Source organism: Molothrus aeneus, chromosome 17 (assembly GCF_037042795.1).
Source record: "Molothrus aeneus isolate 106 chromosome 17, BPBGC_Maene_1.0, whole genome shotgun sequence".
Taxonomy (NCBI): domain Eukaryota; kingdom Metazoa; phylum Chordata; class Aves; order Passeriformes; family Icteridae; genus Molothrus; species Molothrus aeneus.
In genome coordinates this window covers 6,910,308-6,934,505 of record NC_089662.1, presented here as the reverse complement: position 1 = coordinate 6,934,505, position 24,198 = coordinate 6,910,308, and the positions used below count along the sequence as shown (strand labels likewise).

Below are 24,198 nucleotides of genomic sequence, written 5' to 3'. Positions count from 1 at the left end.
TTGTCCCTCTTGGAACTAACACATTTTGCTTTGTAAAGAAACTAAGATCTGATGAACAAATGAGAGAAGAGATGGAATCCTCTGTATTTCCTGAATTTGGAGCAGAACAAAAGTTTGGGCTTGCAAAAACAAAGCACATTAGCAGCAGCTGCATAAGTTCTTTTTGTGCTTATGCTGTATTCTGGTTCTTTGTGGGACATCTAGAAGTAAAGTGTTAAACAAATGGAAGGCAGTGGTTAAAAATCATGGTGCCACAATAAGAAAAGATGGAAAACTTGCATTTGTTGAGTAGGTATGAAACAGATGCCCAAACTCAGGGACTACCTTGACTGCTAGCTTTAATTTCATGTTGTCTTTAAACTTATGAATATTACTGTGTTGCTCCTTGCTGTTGGGGAGTGGAAAATGCAAACCCACCTTTCTCTGGATTTTGAGTAGAACTGACAATGGCTGAAATGCGTCAGAGCCTGGAACAGGAACGGGATCGTTTGATTGCTGAGGTGAAGAAGCAGCTGGAACTGGAAAAGCAACAAGCAGTGGATGAGACCAAGAAGAAGCAATGGTGTGCCAACTGCAAGAAAGAGGCCATCTTTTATTGCTGTTGGAATACCAGCTACTGTGACTACCCCTGCCAACAAGCTCACTGGCCTGAGCATATGAAATCTTGCACACAGTCAGGTAATGGTGCCTCTTACACAGCTGGGGGGGTTTGGGTGGGTGGATGGATCCACAGTGACTCAGTTCTTCATGTGCAGATGTGACTCTGAGGAGGGACTGTGGACTGGCTCCTTTGAGTAGTGGCCTCATTCTCTTTTTCCCTTGATTTTAGCTACTGCGACACAGCAAGAAACAGATACTGAAATTAGCACAGAAACACTAAATAAATCATCCCAGCCCAGTTCAAGTGTGCAGTCTACACCCACAGAAACAGCCAGCACTCCTAAGGAAAAGGAAGGTTCAGCTGATAAAAGCAAAGAGAATGTTACAGTGAGTATCATCACTTCAAACAATGATAATGTTCAATCAAAAAATAATGTGTAAGATTTCTCTGAAACCTATCCCTAAAGGCTTCCCTGGATAAGCCAGGAATTTATAACCATTTGTATATTTCAAAGAGTACGTTTTGGGGAGTGATAGAGAGTTGTGGGTTTTGTTCTTCATTTTGTAAAAAAACCTCATTCTGCCCTTTGGGAACACCCTTTCCCTTTCACTAATTCCCAAAAAAAGCCTTGTGTTGGCTTGACTGATCCTTCCAGCCAAGGAGGACTGGACCTCTTTCTCTCTCTCTCTCCAGGACCCATCAATGTAGCTTCTGGTCTGGATCTTTCGATACAAGTTGCCTTCTGATAAGCAATACTGACTGCAGCACTTCCAAGCCCTTCTTGCCTGGGGGTTCAGAGGCCAAGCTCAAGACCTGCATTCAAACCAAGTTACTTTCTCACCACAGACTGCCATTAGGGTACCACAATGTTCCATAACACTGATACAACACTTCACCTGGATCTACGGTTAACGGAGCAGTTTTGAAATCCTCCATAGCATCTACTCTGATAGTTTTCAGTAGGCAAGGATGAGCAAATGCTCTAAAAAAAAGGGACTTAACATTGCATATATAGAAAATGTTTATAGAGAAAATTCTGCTTTATAGGTAGGGCTTGACTATTAGCAATTTTGGCATCAGTTTTTTTCTGCCCTTGCAAGATTTATTAAATGAAAAATTTTAGTGGGGGGGGATGGGGCTGATCCTTCACACCCTTACACATGATCCTCCACGTCAGTAGGAGCCTTGTTGTATTTTAAAATATTAAAAGCAAACTAATTTTGTAGTATTGTGATTCCAGCATGATGTCTCATCGAGATAGTCCTGTAGAATTGGGAAGCATAGTAATTTAGAGAGCTGTGTTCATTTCTTGACACTTTTGCTACTGTCTGGTGTTAGATCTCTGGGCTTGAAATGTCATCTAAGGGAGTAACTTGGGGAACAGATTTGAAGGGGGGAAAAGGAGGTGCTGTTTCACTTAAATGTTTTGATGAAGTTGGTTAAACTCTGGCTCACTCACTTAATGTTTGTATGCATTGTTATGGCAGCACAAGCTTTGTATTACTGGGGAAGTAGGGAATGTGAGACCTAAAACCTGCCAGGGAATATTCCAGTTACACAGATATGGAATTGCTTTTATATAGATGTTCTACCTGAAACATCATGCTGTATACATTGATCATGTTCATAATTTGAATTTTGTTTTATTAACAAAGAAGTAACCTGTGAATTCATTATGATGCAAATTTTAACACAAAGAAAACATCCAACATAAATTGCATATCATAACAATAATAATGTAACAACTAGGTGGAATTTATGTACAAGCTGAGGCTTCTACTGAGGTTGCCTGTGCTGTCTCTGCAGATAGCAACAGGTGTGACAAGCACCCAGCCTATAAAACTGGTCCAGGTACCGCAGACCACCACCTATATTCCAACTACTCAACCCACAATTGTAAGTACAGCATCATCATTTAAAGTCTGCAGCAATGCTGTTCCTGGCATTAAAATTGCTCACTATCTCTGGGGGGTTGTCTCCGTCTGCTGTTGTATCAAGAGATGAATTCACTGGTATAGTCTCAACTTGCAGTGCAAAATGCTTTATTTTGCTGTGCAACATTCCACCCTTTCATTCCATTTGTGATTGCAAGATTTAGAAATCTTTAAGTCTGGCAAAGGCACTGAGGACAGGCAGAGGCCATTTCACATTACTGGTCTGTTTCATGTATATACTTGACCACAACATCAATGTAAATATATAGAATTCATTTAAAATATCTTTTAAATATCGTTTTGTCTATGGTATCCTAAAGAGATTTAGAGATTTAATTATTTCTGAGCTATGCTTGATACTCCTGTGACATCTCAGTATCTGTGAAAAAGAATATGCATTTGTCAGCAGTGTCTCTCCCATGCAGTCTTGCACATTAGCATTATGAAATGAGAAATCGCATTGGAATCAGACCTGGGTTTTTTCCATCAAAGGCTTAACCCAAGGACATCCGAATTCCCTAGTGTCAGTCACAGTAGATGGGACAAAAGTGAGTTGGATTTTTGTATTTTGTACACCATATTAGCCCATTGTTTCAGCTGTTGGTGCTCTGCAGTGCTCATGTCAGAGCCAGCTACTGAGCTGATGCTGCCCTGGTCACGGCACGTGCTCTGCCTCTGCTGGGTTCAGCAGGGAAGCCCATGTGTGGGTAACTTCATTTCTGACTTAAAACACTGTTGTAAACCATCTGATTTACCAGTGTAGCTTACCCACACTGTGACTGTGAGGCCTGATGTGCTGTAGACGTTCCTCTGTGTCTCTCTTTCCCTGTGCACACCCCAGCTGCAGGACACACCTGGGTGTGTGTTGGTGGATACACGCTCATGCACAAACAGTGCTTTACAACCATCAGATTCCACACAAACACAGCTCTTGGTGGGGATGCAGACTTCCCACATTCCTCACAGCATTTCAATTCCACTTGGTCTCACCTGAGACCACTGTGCACCGTTGCAGCATTGGCCCTGAGTTGCTTGGACTGAACTACCATTAACAATAAGGTTTTGTATGTGTTTTAAAATCCAATAGCAGACTTCTAAGACATCAGGCTTCTTTTGTGAATAGCTGCGAGGTTGTAAGATCCTATGGTGGTTTTGTGTAATCAGAAAAATGGCAGTTACCCTCATCTGTTTTCTGTAACACAAAGTGTATTGAGTTATGTAAAGCAGAATTGGAAGGTGTGAAAGGTTTCCAACTTTATTTGTGCATGTTTATAACTTTGTACACATTTGCATTAGTCTTGCACAGCTACAGACACCTCTGTATTCTAATGACTGCACGTGCAATTTAAATAATTTTAAACCTTAGTGCATGTTTAATATGTATGCAAAATGTACATATGTGTAAAACTGGCAGAGGTGGAAAATTTACCTCTCAGGGAATGATCTTAACACATTTAAGGAGTCTCGCACATTCCATATTCTGATCGTGCTAAGAACTGAAATTAATTAATTAATTCCATGTGTGTAAGTGTGTATATTTAAAAGGCAACTGTGGCAACCTTAATTTCCCCACCTCTAGTACTGACAGTGACTTACATAATGGCTTCTTTAGAATTCAGTTTGCACTTTGTGTCCAACTAGAAACAACTTCCATTGTATCTTCTGGGTACCATTTCCACTGAACCTTGTAAACACGTCTGAAATCATTACAAAATGGCAGTAATTTTGAATTTATTTAGCAAATTGGTCCCATGTTTGTTTTTTATTTTTCCTGCAGTTAAAATAATGTAAAAATATGAACCCATCTTCTTTGCATTCCAGGGAATGGAATGAGTAGGCTTCTGGAAGGCACAGACTCAGTCACAAAGGAGCTGTAATCCATCTCAGCAGGGATACTCAGAGTCTTTGTGGAATATCATTAAGACACTCATGTGGTTTCTTGAATCAGTGTGGGGAAACATTGGGCTTCAGTGAACTTGTGTTTGTTCTTCCATGTCCTCTCTGGAATGTCACACTACCATTGGGGGAAGATCTGTGCATCCCTTTCAGGTTCCTCAAAATCTCACTCCCCGTTTCTTCCACAAGATGTTGTGAGCTGAAATGGATGCGTTTGTCTGATCACCAGTTGTGCATCACTGGAATTGTGTCGGAAAACACTTTGCAGTTTGTACGGTAGAGACATTTCTAGACTTTCTCACGTTTTTGGAGGAAGGTTAAGATACAGACTTTAGGTTCAATAAATCCTCTTACAGATCTCCAGAGTGATGTGACCTTGACCAGATTGTTTAACATTCTTGTGCCTTTGTCTCTGCATCTGTAGAATCAATTACCACCTATAGAGATGTCCTGAAACTCCATTTGTTGAGATGTATAAATCATGATCAGTATGATGGAAGTGTAAAGTTTATTCTATATTAATATTTTTACAGGGTGTGTAAGACAGTTCCCAGTAATGCTGATGTTTTTGCTATTGATTTGTGCAGAAGTTAACTTAAGTACTTTTTTTTGTTCAAATGGATGTTCTTTGTTCTCTTCTGTGTAGACTGAATGCATGGGGGAAAGTTCCTTTTGGGGAAAAAGATTTAAGTAACGTGTAACGAGAATATACTTATAAACAAGGGTATTTTTGTACTCCAGTTTGATTTGTCAGAACTTTTTCAAATGACAAAGGATTTTCTTAGCCCTTTTTCCTCTTCCCACGTATTAGTTTGCAGAAAATACATAACTGGATGTAACTCTGAAACCCTCACCCTCCAAGCACAGGCAGTGTGTGCAGCCCCTATAGCACCTCCTGTCCCTGTAATTCTAGAGCAGTGATGAGAACACAGAAACTCTTGGCTATAGGGAAGTAATGCACTACTCCTCCCCTGGAATGAGGTAATACTGTGGTAATAAAGGTATTATTAGTTCTTGCACAAAATTGGAACTTGTTCTGGATTTCCCCTGGAAAACAAATCACTATTTCTGTGGTCATGTTTATGTGACCTTTAACATAACAATCTGTTTCTCTTGGTTTTAATCCACAGACCATTCCTGTAGTGGTAAGTCCTTCTGCTGGGACAGTGGCAATGAGAACTGGAGTTCAGTATGTTCAGACCACAATGCCAGTCCAAGTACGAAGAGTCTAACTGCTAACAAGAAGTTCATACAATTGTTGGAATAAAAAAATCTAATAGAAATGTGACATATAAACACAGTTTTTTGGATTAACCTCAGAGGTTCAGACTTTAGCTTTGTGTATGTGTACAAAGCATTAATTACACTACATTAATGTAAAGCATTAGTGCTGGCTTAGAAAAGCTAAGGACAGGTAAGATCCATATTAAATCTATGCTTCTTTTGTAAATAATGTACAATTTGTGGATGTCATTAGAGTACCATCTCCTTTTTATATTTGTATTGACTTTAACTTATAAAGAGTGTTTGAAGTTGGAAAAGGAAGGTTTAAAAGAGCCTTACCACAACCTAATGCTGAGAACTGGTCTTGGGAAACTGCATCAAATAATCTGATACAGAAAATCTGAACAACTTTTTGCATTTGGAGTGAAAAAAATTTCTGCACTTTGAAACTCTTGTGGAATTTTTCTGAACAACCAAGTGATGAAGGATATATCTTTTCAACTAACTCTATTAGGCAAATTATGGACCTGAAATCCATAAAAATGTAAACTGTTTTTCACAATGACCAGGCTGACAACAAATCTTAATGTTTACAGGTTAAAATTATTTTAAAATTTCATTCAGTCTAAGATCAGAAAATTTGCAAAGTGTAATAGCAGCTGGTTGTAGCAGGATTTCTGATTACTGATATCAAAGATTGAGGAAAGTTTGTTGCTATGCTTCACAGTTTTCTTATTTTTTAAAAATCCTCCCAAAGGACTTGGAAGAAGAACTAGGTGTGGAGAAAAACATGCATTGGGAAACATGGGCAAAGGACTTTTGATGCTGGGCCAGAGCATGTATTATTTATATGATGGAATTTATGTTTTTCTGTAAGCATGAAGCAGTGCAGTATGAGAGGAAGCACCCCCTGGAGATGCTGTCTGTTACACTGAGGCTGTAGTCCCATTTTGTATGTTGTGTAAAACGAAAGCATTGAACAAAGCAAAGGTGATGTATGTATATGAGAAAATTAACTGTATGATATCATTCCAGTACATCCTGTTGTACATTTTAGTCATGTTGATTTCTCCCATTGTTTATATAAGAATGCGGTTTGTACAGTCTCCAGCTAGTACCCAGATTAGAGGGAAAAAAGTATTAGAATAAAAAAAAAAAAAAGTGAGAACAGAATATTCATTAATTGCAGTTGTGTCAAAACTAGCCTAGCTGGCCTTATTTGTGAAGCATAATTGCTTTTAGCATATGGAAGTATTTTTTCACATTTTCTTTGTATAAAATTTGTATTAAACTTAAATATCTTTTTTGACAATTGTGTTTCTTTGTGACTAAGACAGGTGACACACACAATATGCTTTGGGTTTCTCCCAATTTTTCAAGAAACGTCACAATTTTTTTATTAAACTGTTTTAGAAAAATGTTCTGTGTTCCTGGATTTCCAGTTTTGGTTCAATCTGGAGGAAGGTTCATTTCTGCACAGTCTCCAGAGCACAGGTAATTTCACCCATGTTGGCATCTTCTGTCTCAGAAGTGTGGGACCTTTGGATCCAAGCCTGTCCAATTTATGTTGTGTATCATTTACTCAGTGGTTGGATTGGGGTTGGACAGATACATGTCAGTGTTAAGGGTATTTGTGAGTAGAAATGGGGCCTCTGAGTTCAACTGCAGCCCCTCAAGAGAGCAGGAATTGGACAAGACTTCTCTGTGTGTGTCATAAGTAAAAAGAAACAGGGAGCTTATTAAGCATTGTAAAATCCATGAATATTGTCTGAAGTTCCTGCTCCTGCAGTTACCTTGTTCTGGGCATTTGTAAACCAACCACAGTTCGTGTTCCCAGTGCTACTGTTTACAGAAATGCATAAAACTTGAAAGCCTGAAATGAGGTTTGGCCTTCCCCATGGACCTTGGATGCTGAAACAAGGCCTTGTGTTAGAGGAAAAAGTGATGTACAAATTGTAGGAAACCCCACTGCTTTCTGACACCTGTTCCAGCCTGTGGAGGGTTTTTTTTTTATTAATGAGCATTGTTTTTTTTCTACAGAAGAAATGTTTTCTTTCCTTAAAATAACAGGTGACCAAATCCTAGTAAAGTATGTAGAAAATGTAGAAATACATAAAAACTACAGGTGAAGGAACTGAGCAAGACCTGTACACGTGTCTGTGCATGTTTCCAGGTCTTCTGCATGTGCCTAAGTACAAAACTGCTGTAGATCCCCTCTTCTGTCCATGATAAATTCCCTGGACAGTAAATCCTGATACTCTTGCTGGACTGAGAGATTAATGTGCCATGGTGACTGGAAGGAAGTGGTGACACCTGTGTCACAGATGTGTTCTGACTCTTGGTGTGTCCCACCCAAAGCTCTGCTAAGAAAGTCAGCAACAACACCAAGAGCTTTCAAACCTTGAAATATATTCTGAAAGTAAAATCTTCCAAGAATCTTTAAGAAAAAACCCAGAATCACTGCTCAGACAATTGACTAGATTAAGTCAGGTGTTAAATTTGGAATTTCAAGGAAGATCAATTAGCTGATGGATGGGGTCTTAAAAGCTGAAGTTGTGCTCTGGGAATCTGCAATCCCTGACATTTTTTATTCTTTCAGAAGTTTATTTACCAGAGCACTTACCCTGTAAACATTAGTCAATTCTCCACTGACTCTGTCACAAATAGGAAGTTATATCACAAGTGAAGGAAACCATTCTTACAGCAGGGAAACCTTGAGGAAAAAATCCTTCTCAGCAAGCCCTGAGACCTGCAATGCCTGTGCTAGAAAAGTGACATTTTGCATGGAGTTGTGCTGAGGCCAGAGAGCAGCTCCTTGCAAATGCCCCCACAGTGTGTACGGAGAGGCTGGGTTTGCTCACGCTCACGATGTGTCACAGCTGCTGCCTTGGATTAATTTCAGATTTTCTGCTTTAGCTTGGCAGAAAATCCCCTCTCAGATCCAGCACTGTTTTCCCTAAATGTTTTTAGAGCTTAGGAGTATCCCTCAAGTTTGTGTAAGCCTTTGAGAGGTGAGGGCTGCAGCATTTGCTGCATCTCTAAGCCCTCCTTCCAGAGAGGCTTTGATCCTTCTCACCTTACCTGCTGCCACAGCAAGGAACAATCAGCCATTTTCAAACTAAGAGATCCACCCAGGCCCAGAGAATTTAAATATTTTGACAGCAACATTACCAGGCCAGCCTTGAAACGGGGAGCACACATTCCACCTTTAGACCCAAGAGTGCTGGGAGAGAAGGCAGGTACTCCAGTCCCCCAAAATGTAAACATGTTTTTATTTAATGCCTTTCACTCATCACAAGGTACTTTTCCCCATCCTCAGCCCCAAGAAGGCAGCATAAGGCACCGTGTAGGCACAGGCACAGTCCATGTACCCTCTTGGTGAGGTTCAAAACCACAGCCACAGTTCTTACCAGCAGTACCATTGTGTCCTTTCTACTCATGTACACAATATGATTCTCCCCAGAGTTTGTTCTGGAGAAATGAACTATTAATTTAGAACAGTAAGACTTTCCCCACCCCTCCCAACCCCCAAAAGCCAGATGAAAAACAGGTACAGAGCTTAATACCAGAGTAATGAGATTAGTTCATAAATTAAAAAAATACAAAAAAAGGAAACAAAACAACAACAAAAAAAATCAACAGTTTCACTCCTATTTTCAGAAGGTCCTGTGTGATGTGATGGATCGTGCAGAGACTCCTTGCTGTGTCCTCTTCCCCTTTGAAAACCAAGGATGCTGACAGGGAGACCCAGACTTGTAGCATTTGCCTTGCTGATGGCAAAAGGGCCATCAGAGCTCTGTGCCTCCACCTCAGCCAGCAACTGCAGCATCCCAGGGACTGATCAGGAGCATTTTCCTCTGTCCAAAGGAAGGAGGACTTGAGACAATATTCTTTGGCTGCAAGTTCTTAAAGGCTTCCACTGAAAGGGTTCCCCTTCAAAAAAAAGAAAAACTGCAGTTGCTGTGGGATTTTTTTTTTACTAAGAAAACCATGAGGAATAGCTGGAACCGATGTAAGAGTCTGAGTGAAGCCCTCCCAGTGCTCAGATGTTGGGATCTGCTACAAATATTCAAGTTCCAAGGCGTGCCGAAGAGCTTCCAGGTCAGCGTGACAGGAGATTCTCCAGAAGGGCATGTTGTGCTAGAGTGAAACCAAAAGAGTGCAGGGTTTTGTTCCTGTTTTTGTATAATACTGAGATCAAAACAACTTCCTTAGCTTGTACCCTCAGGAACAGAGTTTTGTACTTGTCACAGTGCCAGAGGGAAGGAGGCTCGTCTTAGGGAGGGAGGAAGGGACAAAGTGGAAGTGTCTCTGTTGATCTGTGCACACAGGAAGACACATCCTCCACAACTGAGGAGTATCCTGCTTCACAGGTGATGGAGGATGTGGGCTGGATGCTAAACTTTGCTCCTATTTCCTTACCCCCCCCAAATTAATTAGGAATGTTTCTAGAATTGCAGTGTTATAGAAACAGTTTTAAGTGAATATCAGTAGTGGACGCTGTTATCAGTGATCCACAGACAAGTGAATTAAATCAATCTATTGGAAAAGGAAGTTATTAAAATGTATAAAAATGTAAATAAAGGGATAAAATACCACACAATCAAAATGCTTGCTAACAATTCGCTTTCCCAATTAACTGGAACAGTAGGTCATACTGCATTTTCTATAAATGTAGGAACAAAGCAAACCAAGACAGCTAAAGAGACTGAAATCCACTGCTCTGCAATTTCACTTTAAGCGGAAAAGTTATTTCCTTCCCCTCCCCCAGTTTCTATTAAACCCCTTCCATTAAATTATGTTTTTCTTTCTTAAACCAAAAGAAAACTTGGCCTCCCAGCCGTTCCTGTTGTTCAGCAGTTACAGATTTATCACTCATCAGACAGGTGAAGAAAAATGACCCACAAAACTGGAGATGTTATCAGTGCTGTCAGCAGAGCAGCAAAAGGCTCTCTGCCTGTCCCCTCCCTTCTTTGTTTTTTCTGTATCAAGCTCAGGTGTGTAGAAGGTTTGATTAACGATTGCCATCAATCAAAGGAGGCAACAGCCCAGCAAAGAATGTGCTCTGCTGATGGCCGAGCTGCTCGGGCCAGGGACAGGAGGCCCTTGAAGCCCCAGCAGGGGAGATTCCTGAACCTGCCCCCCTCCCCAGGCAGGCAGAAGCCCCTGCAGCCTTTGATGCACTCCTGCTCACTGAGCCCCTGCCTTTGAAGTGTGGCACTGAGCCCACAAGCAGCAGGCCATGGTCACTTCAGCCCCAGTCCTGCATTTGGGCTCTTCCTGACAGCTCCTTAACCCTTCCTGAGCTACAAAACCATCTGCAGTTGTTTTAGGTGGTTTTCCAAGGTGCAGATATTGTTGCTTCCACTGGGCAGGAAAAATACACTATAAAAAACTGTGTTTCTGCTGCTTTGAAGATAACCTGAGATACAGCTCTGGGGATAGAACATGTGCCCCCCACCTTATTTTCTGGGATCCCTTTGTTACTGGGCTTGTGCAACCAAAGGACTTAAATTTGCTTGGAAAGTCTTTGCAGTGAGAATGAGATACCAGGTTCAGCTGTACAGCTGAGCTCCTGTGATATAATATTTCAACATCACCTGAGCTACAGCATTTGTGTATCTGTTAAAAATTAAGGTTTGCTGAAGATGGAGCTCATTCAGCCAGTTCCTGCACCTCAACTCATGTGCAATGCTCCTGGAGCAAAGGCAGCTCCATCACATTTCTCCAGTCACCTCAGGAGCACAGGACCCAGGGTACACAAAGACATCTTGCAAATATTGTTTGCCATTAACAAATTGTATTCCTGGCCCTGTACAGCCAAATAAATTAAAGTTCCAGGCATGTTTCTGTTCTAAAGTTTAGGAAATGAAAACTTTGGCTGTTCCAATTCTCATTATTCATGATCACACTGCTTTTGCAGTTTCTGTTCTTTGTATTCAGTACAATTTTCTAATTTCATTTTGCTTGTGAAATTAATTACATTGTTCCAGAAGCTGTTGATGAAGGCAGCAACTCTGTACGAGCCCTTTGGTATTTGCTATAATGAAGTTACACTCATGATCTCAATGAGTCACAAATACAAACACATGTATGGATATGTGTAAGTAATAGTAAGTAATTCAAAACAAATTCCAACAAGTTAGAATTTACAAATCTGCATGTACAGATCAGAAATTCACTCTGCCTGCTCATCTGAGATCACACACTGGAATTTCCCTTTACATGTCTTTACAGCCATCATTAAGCAAGAATGATTCCTGGAACATGTGACACAGCAATTACCTGAAATATTGTACCAGCTGCCAAAGTGGGGGAGATTTAGAGTATGGAATTTCTGACAAGGTGATTGTTGAGTGTTTTACATATTAAGAAATGAGACCAATTGTAAGCTGCTTCAAATGGAGGGAGCTTCATTAAATTCTTGAATTTAATAAATAAACAAAGGGTCATTGCAATAAAAACTTGGAAGAATCCAGCATGGCATCCACAAACTTTACCTTTTTTGCTCCCTGTTCCTCTTCAACACCATCTCCTATTACAATGTATACGGCTTTCCTTCCAAACCTCTGCATTATTCTTTCAAAACAGCTCTCTTTCCCTGGGCAACACAAGAGAAGATACATTTTTTAATCTGGACACACACCACAGGCAGAGCTAACATTGAGGCACAGTTATCCCCTGACTGAACTGGCTGCAGCACTCTTTGCTTTCTTTTTAAACTGGATCTTCTTCTGAGGCAGATCCTCTCCATCTCAGGACAGTCACCAGCACTTGTTTGCCAGCCAAGGACCTGCAAGTGCTGCCAGTTTCCTGTGAGCTTTGTGACTGTGGAGCCCTGCTTAGGCTACCGGCTGGCAGACCGATGTGACACTGGTGCATTCAGTCTCCAGAGCCCTCTTCTGTTCATTCTGGTTGCAGTAAAAACATGAAAATGCAATCCTCAAACACACCAGAAAGAACAGAACACAAAGAATCCCCAAGCCAACCCTACCAGTACTCATCACTCACAAAGCTTCACAAAGCTCATTCAGCACACTTGACCCCTCTGCAAGAGCAAGAGCATCCAAAAAGTGTTTCTGTAACAGCTCCAACCAGACCTTCCTTCCAGCTGGGTGCAGCTGGACATCCCACGAGCAGACAGTGCTCCATAGGGTACATTTCTATGTATCTGGCTCACTTCCCCTTGGAGACACTTGAGAAGTGTTTTTTAGACTTTTTTTTTCCCCCTGCAGTCTGTACTAGGTTAAGTGTGGGAGTCAGGATGTGAATTAGACATCTGTAAGTAGGGAGCTAAAAATAAAGCTCACTCATTGCATGACTTAGGGACAAAACTTCAGCCTGCCTTAGGTAAGGCCTCAGTCAGTTTGCTCTTACCTGTTTTTGTTGCACTGTAAATGTTTTCAATGGGGAAGACAGTGCCCAGCCCATAGAGAAGCACTTTAGCCAGAGCTGGTATAAGCTGAGTTGTGGTGACCAACACATTCACACAGTTGGGCCTAGGAAACAGAAGTTATTAGAAATCTGGGTTTATTTCTTTCACCCTGGACTGAAAAGTGGTAGGAAGCAAACTGTTCCTGCCACTGAAGTTCCCAAGCCAGTGGGGGATTTTGCAGCCAGAGGGAGATAATGTGAGAACCAGAAATGTCTTTTGATCAGCTCAGTAGAATGAAAAAAACATCAACCAGACGAGCAGCAGTGATGCAGCCTTACTGCAAGCTTGCCAGGATTGCTTTGGTGGGAATTTAAACACAATGTAGTAATGTCCATGCTGGGTTCTGTGAGTGAGCATGTTCAGGGACAGAAGGGCTCTTCCCTCTCCTCTTTTGTAAACCTGAAAATGGAGCCATGGCTGAGGGAGCCAAGGAAAGGCAAGGACAAGGATTGTTTTGCTTTTGCTCACCCCAACCCTCCATAATTCAGCCTGGCAAACATGTGCAGACTGGCCTCCCACAGGCTTGGCCAGCCAAGCCCTGTAAATGTGTCTCAATTTGTTTAGAGGGGGGGAACAAGGGAAGCAAAGGAGCTCCTGGATTAAACCCACAGGCAATTCCTGGAGCTGCTCTTACCTGGAATGTATCAAATTCAGGGCTTTCAGAGCATGGGTGAGCCAGAGATCAGTCAGAGCCTCCAGTTCTGCTCTCAGCTGCAGCCAGGTCTCCCTCTTAGGAGCTCCTATTAAACCTGCAAGCAGGGAAAGCACACAAAGGGAATTGCATGGGAATGCCAAAGGGCACCTGCCTGTGCTCTGAACCCTGCCACTGCCCCGCTCTTGGCCCTGGTGCCACTGCCTCCCTTTGTCACTGCCATGAGGCTCAGCTCCTGCACAATCCTCTGCTGCTGCAGCTCAGCTTCCTTCCCCTCTGCTGGAATGGCTCAGTCAAGCACACATGGCAGGACCTCCCTGGAACACCTTTCTTGGAGTGAGCATGAAGCTTGCATGGGAAGGGAGCAAGGAGATGGAAGAGCTGTGTAAAGTGGGCAGTGACCTGGGCAGAGACACACCTGAGGCCAGGATGGTTTTGTTCCTCCTGAAAAGCCATGCCCCATTTCCAGTGCATGCAGGGTAGACTTGTCCTCCAACCAATAAATAAGTTGTGGTGATGCTTTGAGTTTTGCTTCTTTCTTTTCCTAGTCAGAGGGAAACCTGCACTGATGTACTGAAAAGGAAGCTGAGAGTCTCTTGGAAGACCTGTCTGGAACTAGGTGAGATGAAGGAGCCACCCAGGGAATCCTGATTTCTGGTGGTATTGTTTTAGGGGAGCTTAAAGCAAGTAGCTATAATACAAGGAAGCCTTCAGGCAGCAATCAGACATGCTGTGTATAAAAAAAAGGACATATTTAGTTTTGAACTGTTTGCTTGCCTGCTAAGCATTCTGGAAAACTGGAGAAGGTTACTTTCCTGCCAAATAAATTACAAAACAAAGCTCCATACTGGGACCCGAGTCTTTCTCAAACCACAAACCAGGTATTTTAGTGTGACTCCCACAAGCCTTGTACAGAACCACATTTCAGGGTGACTGCGGGGGCGCTTGCTCAGCTCACTGTGAAGAACACCATGAGGCTCCTACACCTGCTCCAGCGATGGCCCCAGAGGCTCTGCAGTTTTTGGGAGGATGGAAGGCCTGCTGCTGGCCTGGGCAGTGGCACTTACCCCCCACATTGTTTCTGTAGGTGTTGTACATCTCTTTGACCCGGCGGTAGCGGAACGCCAACTTCCTCATCCAGTCCACCCCGCCGTGGACGCCCGAGCCCAGGCACAGGTTTGCACTGGCAGTGGAGCTGTGGAAGCCATCTGCAGAGAAGTTGTACGTGCTGGGAGGAGGCAACGGGAGAGGTCAGTGTAATTACAGCCTGCACAGTGCCAGCAGGGAGGGGAAAGGGCTGAAAAGAAATGTGGGGACAAGAGGCACACACAGGACACGCTGTACGGAACTGAAGTTCATCTTCAGCACAATTAGCAGCACAGATCTAAAAATATGTTCTGTTCCTGCATCGATTTCTCGCAATAATCCCCCATAAAACCACAAATTGCAAAGCTCAATATGAGTTCTGCACATTTCATTCTTTTCCTTTTGTTGCTCTGCAGGCAACACTTTGGGAAAAGCAGATGGAATTGTACAGAAGTAGTTTCTATGAACATGATGACCCAACTCACACAGGTAATGGTAATGTTTGGTGCATTTTGGGTACAAGTTTCAACAAAGATCTGCAATGGCAAAGTCCAGCTCCTCTCTACTTAGCCCATTCACTACAGATTGGAGAGTGGGAAACCTTTCAGTCTGGTTTTGAAGCATTTTGGCAACAGCTGTGACAATTGTCTGGTGAAATCATATATGAACCTGGTGTGGTCTGACTGGAGCTCAACCTAATTTGGACATATTTCCCAGAATGGTCCAAAGCTCAGCATAGTCAGGGCCTGAGAGAAGGCACAGACACAACAATGTGAGAGAGGGGACTCTGTACTTGTGTGTGCTCAATAAATGCAGACAGCATGGAGCCAGGAGGGGAGACAGTGCAGGTCTGAGAATCTCTGGCCAGGCCCCTGCTACTTCCAAATGGCTGGGGACTGCCTGTCCTGCAGCTTCCAGCTTGGGACACCCCATACCTTAGATCCTGACCATTATCATCTGATGATACATCATCTATGTGGATCTGGTCGCAGTCCTAGGAGGCAGATGAAAAAAAAATATAATAGTGAGTAAATGTTGTGGGTAAAAAAATTGAAATAATGTAATGCAAAATCACTTTAAGTGTAATATCAAGGAGATAAAATCTTACAATTTGCTAGTATTGTAGTCTAGCCAGTTAATTGTTAGCAACAAGTATCACATAGCACTTGCACAAAATATGAACAGACAGAGAGTGTGTGTGAGATCTGCTGTTATCTAAGGGCACAGCAGCTCTTGAATAACCCAGTGAGTGGAACTCCTTATGCAGACAGACATGGAGATGCTTGTGTTTTAGCCAGGAAAGCTGAGTTTTTTTCTGCTCTGTATGCATGATAAGGCAGAGACTTGGCAGCCTTTCTCCCTGTGAGAATACTGCTCTGGACAGGAGGTGTGTGCCCACATAATTACAGGGGAGAAGATCTGTCCCAGGGAGATTTCCAGAGAGCCTGCCCTGCCTGTCCTGCTGGTGCTTTCCCAGTTTGCTCCGAGGGGGCTGAGCTGCCTTTGATGTGCAGGGAAGCTGGGCTGAAGCACTGAAGGCAACAAACACTCCTTCACTGCCCCAGCCCCAGAGTGAGCTGAGGAATAATGTGTGTCAATAATGAGGAAATCTGTGCACAGGAAATTTAACCAGAATATACACTTGGAGCTCAGCCTGCATGAAGTATGTGCTTGAGATCTTATCTTCCAAAATCCCTCATTGTTCAAATGGGGGAGGCCCTGCCTCAAAAATGTGAGAAATGTTATTCCTTTGGTTTCTTTCCCAGTCTCAGCATTAAGATTAGGAAGAGAAAAATTGGGAAGTTTCCCCCTGCACCTTAACTCTCCTTTCTCCATGAGCCTTACAGGTGAGAGCAGAACAGAAAGCCTGCAAGCTGATGAACACTGTCTTTTATTTTGGCTGATTTTTCAACAGAGTTTAAAAGCTGTGACAGTTGGTACCACAGGACTGTGGAGTCAGAACAACTGCAGATAACCAAGGTAATTCTTCACCACTTCAGTGTTCTGTAAATCACAGAATTTATTTTACCTTCTTTACACAATGATGAGTTTGATGAATTACTTTAAACTAGCCCCTTTCAAAAAAGGAAAAAAGAAATCCCCAAACAAGTAACCAAACTCTTTGTCAGTGGCAAAACATGACAGATGGTTCTTGTGCATATGAATGAGATTTTCTGCAGCATTTTAGATAATTCTCAAAATGACACACAACTGCATCTTGCTCTCATCTCATCAGCCCTCTTATCACCCCCTCACTGGGGTGTATATTGCTGTATATAACTGCAGCCAAGCAGCTGAAGAGCAGATCCCTGCTGGCACCTCTCTCCTCCAGCCCCAGAGCTGCTGTGCCCCACGCTGGGGTCAGCCCACTGCACTCCAGCTGTGCCACTGCATGAAGTCAGGGCAAAGGCATTTGTGCAGGGATCTGTTTTTCTCGTTTGTGAATGGATTGTTCTGTACACTGAAGTGTGACAACAGTAGCTATCACATTTCTGGGTTAATAAAACACCCTGACACTGCCTGAGACGCTACCTCATAGCTGCACCTCTCGTGTTACCCCAGCCACAGCCTGCACCTTCCACCCCTGCTCACAGGCTGCTCCTGCATCCTGCAGGGCTTCCCTGACATCCCAGTGAGAGGGGAATCACACACACTGAGACACCTCAGCTGCTGAAAGGAGGAGGTTGCTGGAATGGCAGGAAGGAAACCTGGCCCAGGTTTCACATCTGCTGCTGGTTCTTCAGGTGGGATCTCAGGGGGGATGGTGTGTGACACACACAGCCTGTACCCCACACAAGTGTGTGAGCCCTCCCTGCTGGTTTTCAGCTGGGATCTCACAGATGGTGTTAGCACACCCAGCCTGTAGCTCAGGCAAGTGTGTGAGCCCTCAGCCAGCCCTTGCAGCTCTGGGCACTGAGCTGGTTTTACTCTTGGGGTGTCTCTGGGTGCTGCACAAGCTGCCTCCAGGTGGGAGCAGCCACGTTTAGAGGAGCCTGAGCTGTTTTAAATGGCACTGCTGGCTTGGAGCAAGCCTCTGCTGCCTCCCTGTGAAATACAGGGCTCCTGAGAGCTGCTTCTGGTGTCCCTCACATTCCCTCTGAATACTCCCAAGGAATGTCTCATGCAGGTATAAATCAACTTACAAAGGCACACATAGTCTATTTGGGGATCAGGACTGGGCTAGAGAGTTTCAAACATCTCATGGATTCACTGATCAGTGGAGCCTGCATCCCTCATTAGGAGGGGTTAACACTCCCCAGAACACAAAACCTCCGGGGATGGCTCCCAAAGGCAGCAACTTGTAAACACACACTAATCCCCTTGTTTGTCAGCTCCTCATCCCCTTGCCAGTCCTCCTGTCCTTAATACCTGTTTTCCAGACAGCTAGACAATAATATCTCCAGAGGGGCTGGGGGTGGAAGGTGCTGTTCTTTAGCCAGCATTGTGCTGTGAACAAAAGGCATCTGGGAAGAAAAGCACAACCCTGGGAAGGCCAGAGATTGTATTTTAACTTCACTGTGATTTTTAACCCTGGGTAAGATCTTTTCTCCCTGATTCTCGTAAAAAGGGGAGCAGAGAGGGAGAATATCTGCTGTCAGGTGAATATTTGCTGATACACTCTGCAGCATGATCAGAGCCCTTTGTGCAAACACCTTGCATGGCTCACACTCGCACACTGTAGGGATTTCATCTGCCTGTAGGACTTCACTTGCTGACAGAGAATCCCTTTCTGTAAAAAGACTGGAAGTTTTCAGTAGGAGTCTAAGACTTCTGCAGTGTACCCCCTGCCCTGGGGACCAGTGATCAGCCTCCTCCCACACAACCACCCGAGTTTTGGGGTGAATCTGCTGGAACCTGGCTGCCTACTGCACTGCAGCACTGAGAGAGGATGGGCTGCAGCAGGATGGATCTGAAGAGCTCCACCTGAATGGAACTGCCCAGCCAAAATGCTCTCAGCTAATGCATCCAGGAAACAATTACCTGAATCCCTTCTGGGTAGATCCTAAGAAAAGATAAAGCCCTGGCTAACCAGAGTTTCAGAATCTTTTGTTTTTTTGGTTTTTTTTGGACAGCAAAAAGGTTGCATTCCAGCTCAGGCTCCTCCCTCAGTTTTTTGCCAGGTGACATCACATCCTCACCAGACTAAGGAGGATCACACAAATTCTCCCAAGGGCTGTGCAAACCTTGCTGTACCTATGGACAAATGTTTTGTCCTCATCAGGCCCTTCCTGGGAGTGTTTCAGGAGGGCTTTGCACCCTGGCAGCACCTTCTGCTCTGCACAGCACTGCAAACTGCAGCCAGCAGAACAAACCAGCCCCCTGTGCTAAGGCAAGGGAATTGATTTCCTTGTCCAACCTGCCCCTCTGGAGAGGATGGGTGACATTTTCTCCCCTCTTTCCCCTTGTTCCACTGTCAGTTCTGAGGCCAGCCATGCTCTGCTTACTCCAGTCTGCTGGACCCCCAGAATGGCTGAACTTGGAATTGTGCCAGGGGAGCATTTTCAGTGCTTAAGAGAATTCCTGCTGTGGTTTCAGGTGGGAAACTCTCCCCCTGCTCTCTCAGCACAAGAGATGGTCAGAGATGGTTTCAGCTCACTTTGTGTGGTACAGGCCAGCATTGCACCACATGATGGTGCTAATGTACATGGTAATGCATGAGGGGCCACAGCTGAATCTATTCCCGGGCTGGTTTTTACAAATCCCTTTTTTCATTTTTAAGGATGTTATTCCCTGCGATTTTTTAAGCCCAGTACTCAGTGATGTATGATCCTTAAATACCACTCTGTGAATACACAAAGGTGGCTTTTATTTATCATCCTAAATGAAGGAGTAGGGTGGGTAACTCTGGGTGACTCTGTTACTGCAAATTCCTCCAAACTGACATGGCTTTTTTGGAAAGTAAAATTCTGTAAGGCACGTTTACTTTTCTTTAATTCTGCATCATCCATCAATTTTTCATTGAAAAAGCTCAGCTCAAACCAAACCACCAGTGCCCAGAGCTGTTACTGACTGACAAATGTGCACAATTTGACAAAGGCCAGACAATTTGCTGCTTCATTTAAAATCTTAGGGCAGTAAGTGAAAAAGGAGAAAACTTATTTTAAAACTGGCAATTCTTGCAAAAATCAAAAAGGCAGAGGGGTTTTGTAAGGTCACTGTGCAGGACATGGAGCTTTGTTGAATCACATATTGAGATCTGATGGGTGAAAGGTGATGGTTCTGTAGTAAATATTATCACTGCTTAAATAATGCCCTGGGCTCCCAAAGAGGAGCTCTGTTTTCCTTTTCCTAAGAGAAAGATTTTACTTTGTACTTTCCATGCCCTCATCACAAACTCCCTCTATGAAAAAAAGTTGAAAGAAGAAAAATCTGTCAGTTCAGGTGCTTGTGTTTGAAAGGAAATAACAATTCCCAGCAAGTGACACCTCAAGACTGCCAGAGCCAGGGGGCAGGAAAGGCTGTGCCTCCCCTGACAGAGGGGACCACACTGAAATCCAGCACTGAAGGAACCACAAATTCCCACTGAACTCCTCAGGCACAGAAAAAGTTTCTCTCCTTTCATCTGGCACAGCAACAAATTCTTCCTTTTTCAAGTGAAGGAAAAAAAATAAAAATAAAAGACCAGAGAAGTCTGCCCGGGGATGCCAGGTTTTTCTTTTCCAAATGCCTCCAAGCTGTGTTTTCATTCCAAGGTGCCCAGAGCTCAATCCCCACCTCATCACCCTGTACCTGATCCATTCAGGCTGAGTGCTCTGGCTGCAAATTCCAGCACATTTCCACTCCTGCTGCCCAGCTGCTCCTCAGCATCCTGCCAGCACCACCTTGCCTGCTGTTTACCACACACTCTAAAGGATTTTTGCTTTGTATGAGAGAGAGTCAGGTCTAACCATGTCACCAGCAGCAAAAATTCTTCCTCTTGTTCTGTTACATTGAAACTGCCATAGTTTCATCCTGCAGTATTCCTGATCCTGAGCAGAACCTCCTGCTCTGTCTGTGCAAAACCTTCCTCAACAACAGAGCAACATTTTCAAAACCTCTGCTTTGGCTCACAGCTAATTGCTGCCTGCCCCCATAGGATCTATGCCAATTTAGTTGAATAAAATTATCAAATAGCAAATTTCAGGAGAAGAAGCAGCAGCAATGTCCTCATTATTGCATTTAGGAATAATTTAATAAACCTGCAAATTATTAAATTTAATAAATTTAATAATTTAGTAAACCTGCAAAAAGCCATCATTGTTAACTGACTATTTAGACAAAAAGAAATCCTGAACAGAATGGAGGTGTCCAAGGGATGCTTCCAATAAGCCAACTAAGGTCCACTTCTCTGGGGTCAAAAATAAAGTTTCTTGGCCAAACTCCCCCAAGTTTGTAGACTACATGCAAATGATCACAGAGAAAGATGTTAAATAAAATAAGCAGCCACATACCTCCAGGTCATTGAAGAACAGATGTGTATCTGCAAGGTTAAAGATCATTTCTTCCATCATGAGACCTATCCTCACAGAGGTTGTGGTGTCCTGTCAGGGGAAAATCAGGTTTTTTCCATTCACTTTGATTTTCTTTTTTGGGGATAGGTGTGGGGGGTGGGAGATCTTAGACCAAACCCAGGATCTACACATTCCTATTTCTTAAGACACATTTATTAAAGTAATTTTACTTCCCAAGTGTATTTTAACATTAACATGATTTTCCCATCCTTTCTTTTGCTCTCCTAGATAAACAAAATTTTGTTCTTTGAAGGATGTCTGTGACTCACCCTGACCACTAACAGCCCACACACTTCAGATGATACAAAGCTCCTTTAAACACCTGAAACTATGCAGGAATTGCTTCAGTAGTTTAGACAAAAAATTGATTTCCAGTAGCATCAGCAGTGACTGGTTTGGGGGTATTACCCAGCAACACAACATGCAGAGGGTCATTCTTTCCTGACTTGTCCCTCAAACCAACAATTCCATTTCCATTGAAGCTGCCTACTAATTTACCAGCATCAGCAGAGTTAAAACTGTGTAAACCCAATTATTACACAATAAAATCCTTTTCCAGTACAACTATTGCAGCCTTGCAGAGCCTCAACTGCAGCCCCAACAGCAGCAACACCAAATAACAACATTGCTTAAAAAAACCAAATAACATAAAATTTACCAAAAAAAAAAAAAAAAAAAAAAAGACAAGACACAGCACAAATGCAGGACAGGTTCATCTGTCACTGCAGCTGGTGTTGGGAATGGCAATGCCCCCAGTGGCCCTGACTGTTCCCAAACACCTGGGTCTGATGCAGCCCCTCCCAGGAGGTGCCAAACTGCCTCCTGGAAGGGAAGGACCTGGTGCAGAAGCTCTGCCTGCCTGTGGCCTTTTCAAACCACTGAATGTGAAGATGCACGTGCTGGCAGCTCTAAAATATCTCCTGCACCTCCATAAGCACAAGTGAACTTTCTCACACCCAGATCCTGCTCCTGGCCAGCATCAGTGACAAAGCCTTCAGTGAATTCAGTGGAGAATGATGGTGCTACCTGCAGCTCTGCTTAAGTGAGTTTGGTTAATTCATCCTAGAAAATGAATGTTTTTCCCAGCTGAGACAGCACTGAGCCTGTGAAAGGGCTGTCACTTCACTGCCCACCAAACCAGCAAGCCAACCACCCCTCCTGCCCCAAACAACCAGCCCTGTTCCTAAATCCACAGCAAGAGCACAGAAACACATTGATGCAAACAGTTACCAGCAGTGCATTTTCTCATTCATCAAACAGCTCAAAAACAGAAGCAAAAATAATCTGTATTTAATTTGATAAAGAGTCACAGCACAAAAGCATTGTGCCTGCTCAAACTGAACAACAGCAGACAACTTGGAAAAAGCCCACATGCCCACAACAGAATTTTCTTTTTGTTGTTAATTCATCTTCAGTAGGTCAGGCATCTCATTTTGATGTATAAATCTGCCTTGCTTTAGCATGGTGTGTGACTTCAGCAGAGGAAACCCACCCAGTCAAACAGAGTCTGTGCTCTAATTTTCTGCAGATTTCTGTGGGTCCTGTTGCTGCATGACAGCACAGTAATGAACTGGCTGAGCAGCTCTAACAGGGAGCACAATGTAGGGAGGGTGAGCACATTTCAATCAACCTTTGTGGCAGACGCTGCTGACATGGATGGTGTAGGACACACCAAGCTCATTATTGCACATTCCTGGGGAAGTTCTCTTTAATTAGAGCAGAATGGCCGTGGTTGCAGCCGTGTGTGACTCACAAGCCCTGTGCCCATTGCAGAGAAGCTCTGTCACTCATGTTTAAACATTCCTGATGCTGTCCCACAAACAAGGGCACAAAGCAAAGACTCCAACAGACTTGCCTTGAGCATGTCTCTCATTTTCAGCCCCAAACCTGCTCCCCTGATGAGGCACAGGGACACAGACATAATCAGGGCATTTCACTGTGGCCCCGTAGGAACAGCACTGAATCAAATTTTACTACCCAGGTGTAGTTACACGGGGGAACTGTTTTGAAGAAAATATGCTGCTAGGAAGAAATTATTTTGTAAAATGGTTTTTAATGAAGCAATTTATTTTTATACATTTCAAGGATCATTAGCCTTTAAAACTCTTTCAGGAAATCTCATTGGTTGCTATCTGTCATTTATCCTCTAAGTTTCATTTTAGCATTATTGGTATTAATCACTAATGGGGAGTAGGAAACATTTCCACAGTGTATGAAGTTACCTTCTCTTTTACTAAACAATATGGAAACCAAACTGTAGATGAGAGGGGGGGTGGGGGGAAAAAAAAATCTTTCTCTTGAGATACAGAATATGATGGAATGAAAACAAAACAGAAAAATGCACTTTACCACCCAGAGGGGAAGTGTTTGGGGAAATGATTTGGCACCACTGCTTCCACAGTGTGGACATTTCCTCCACAGCAAGGCACAACTCCAAGTCCTAAAGAGGCTGATAAAGTTTTAAGGCCAACCAGCACTCCCAGTGTGACAGAGGTGTCTAGAGGCACGAGGCCAGGGTTCCTCCAGCAGTTCTTTATTTGCAGTGCTGTAGCATCCAGAAGCACCAGTCCCAGAGGTTGTGCCCACCCCAAGGAAAGACACAGCTCCTACAGTGTCCTCCTTCCTTCAGTTCAAGGAGGAATAAACAGGAAAATCAGGCTGCACCAAAATGAGATTGGTATATCCAAATTCTCTGTACAGTGTGTAAATAATCAGAAAGAGGATTATGAAATTTGTGTGAAGATGCTGATGGAGTGCTCTTCCTGGGCACAGAAACTCTGTGTGACCAAAGGACATCTCTGTGCTGCCAGTGGTGCCCACGTAGGAGCAGTGTGGGTTCAGCAGAGCAATGGGAAGTTCCCAGTGCTCCCTGCTAACAT

At 43.4% G+C, this 24,198-nt stretch overlaps 2 protein-coding genes across 7 annotated transcripts in view; one reads left to right on the top strand and one right to left on the bottom strand.

Moving 5' to 3' along the window:
* The window catches only part of ZMYND8 (zinc finger MYND-type containing 8), a 48,913-nt gene extending 41,946 nt beyond the window's left edge, over positions 1 to 6,967 (top strand). For 4 of the 5 annotated variants that reach the window (XM_066561840.1, XM_066561837.1, XM_066561838.1 and 1 more), the window contains exons 19-21: positions 439 to 678; positions 830 to 987; positions 1,295 to 1,826. In XM_066561840.1, coding sequence (XP_066417937.1) covers positions 439 to 678; positions 830 to 987; positions 1,295 to 1,309 — 413 coding nt within the window. In that variant the 3' untranslated portion in view covers positions 1,310 to 1,826. Of the gene's footprint in view, positions 1 to 438; positions 679 to 829; positions 988 to 1,294; positions 1,827 to 2,407; positions 2,498 to 5,561 lie in introns of those variants that run through there. The other variant, XM_066561841.1, reaches the window with a different exon arrangement.
* Positions 6,968 to 8,910: 1,943 nt separating this feature from the next.
* Positions 8,911 to 24,198, bottom strand: part of EYA2 (EYA transcriptional coactivator and phosphatase 2) — an 88,177-nt gene continuing 72,889 nt past the window's right edge. For both annotated transcript variants that reach the window (XM_066561409.1, XM_066561408.1), the window contains exons 10-16: positions 21,260 to 21,349; positions 15,764 to 15,822; positions 14,810 to 14,970; positions 13,725 to 13,839; positions 13,033 to 13,154; positions 12,156 to 12,256; positions 8,911 to 9,795 (exon numbers count right to left, since the gene is read on the bottom strand). In XM_066561409.1, the coding sequence (XP_066417506.1) occupies positions 9,715 to 9,795; positions 12,156 to 12,256; positions 13,033 to 13,154; positions 13,725 to 13,839; positions 14,810 to 14,970; positions 15,764 to 15,822; positions 21,260 to 21,349 (729 nt within the window). In that variant the 3' untranslated portion in view covers positions 8,911 to 9,714. The remainder of the gene's footprint in view (positions 9,796 to 12,155; positions 12,257 to 13,032; positions 13,155 to 13,724; positions 13,840 to 14,809; positions 14,971 to 15,763; positions 15,823 to 21,259; positions 21,350 to 24,198) is intronic.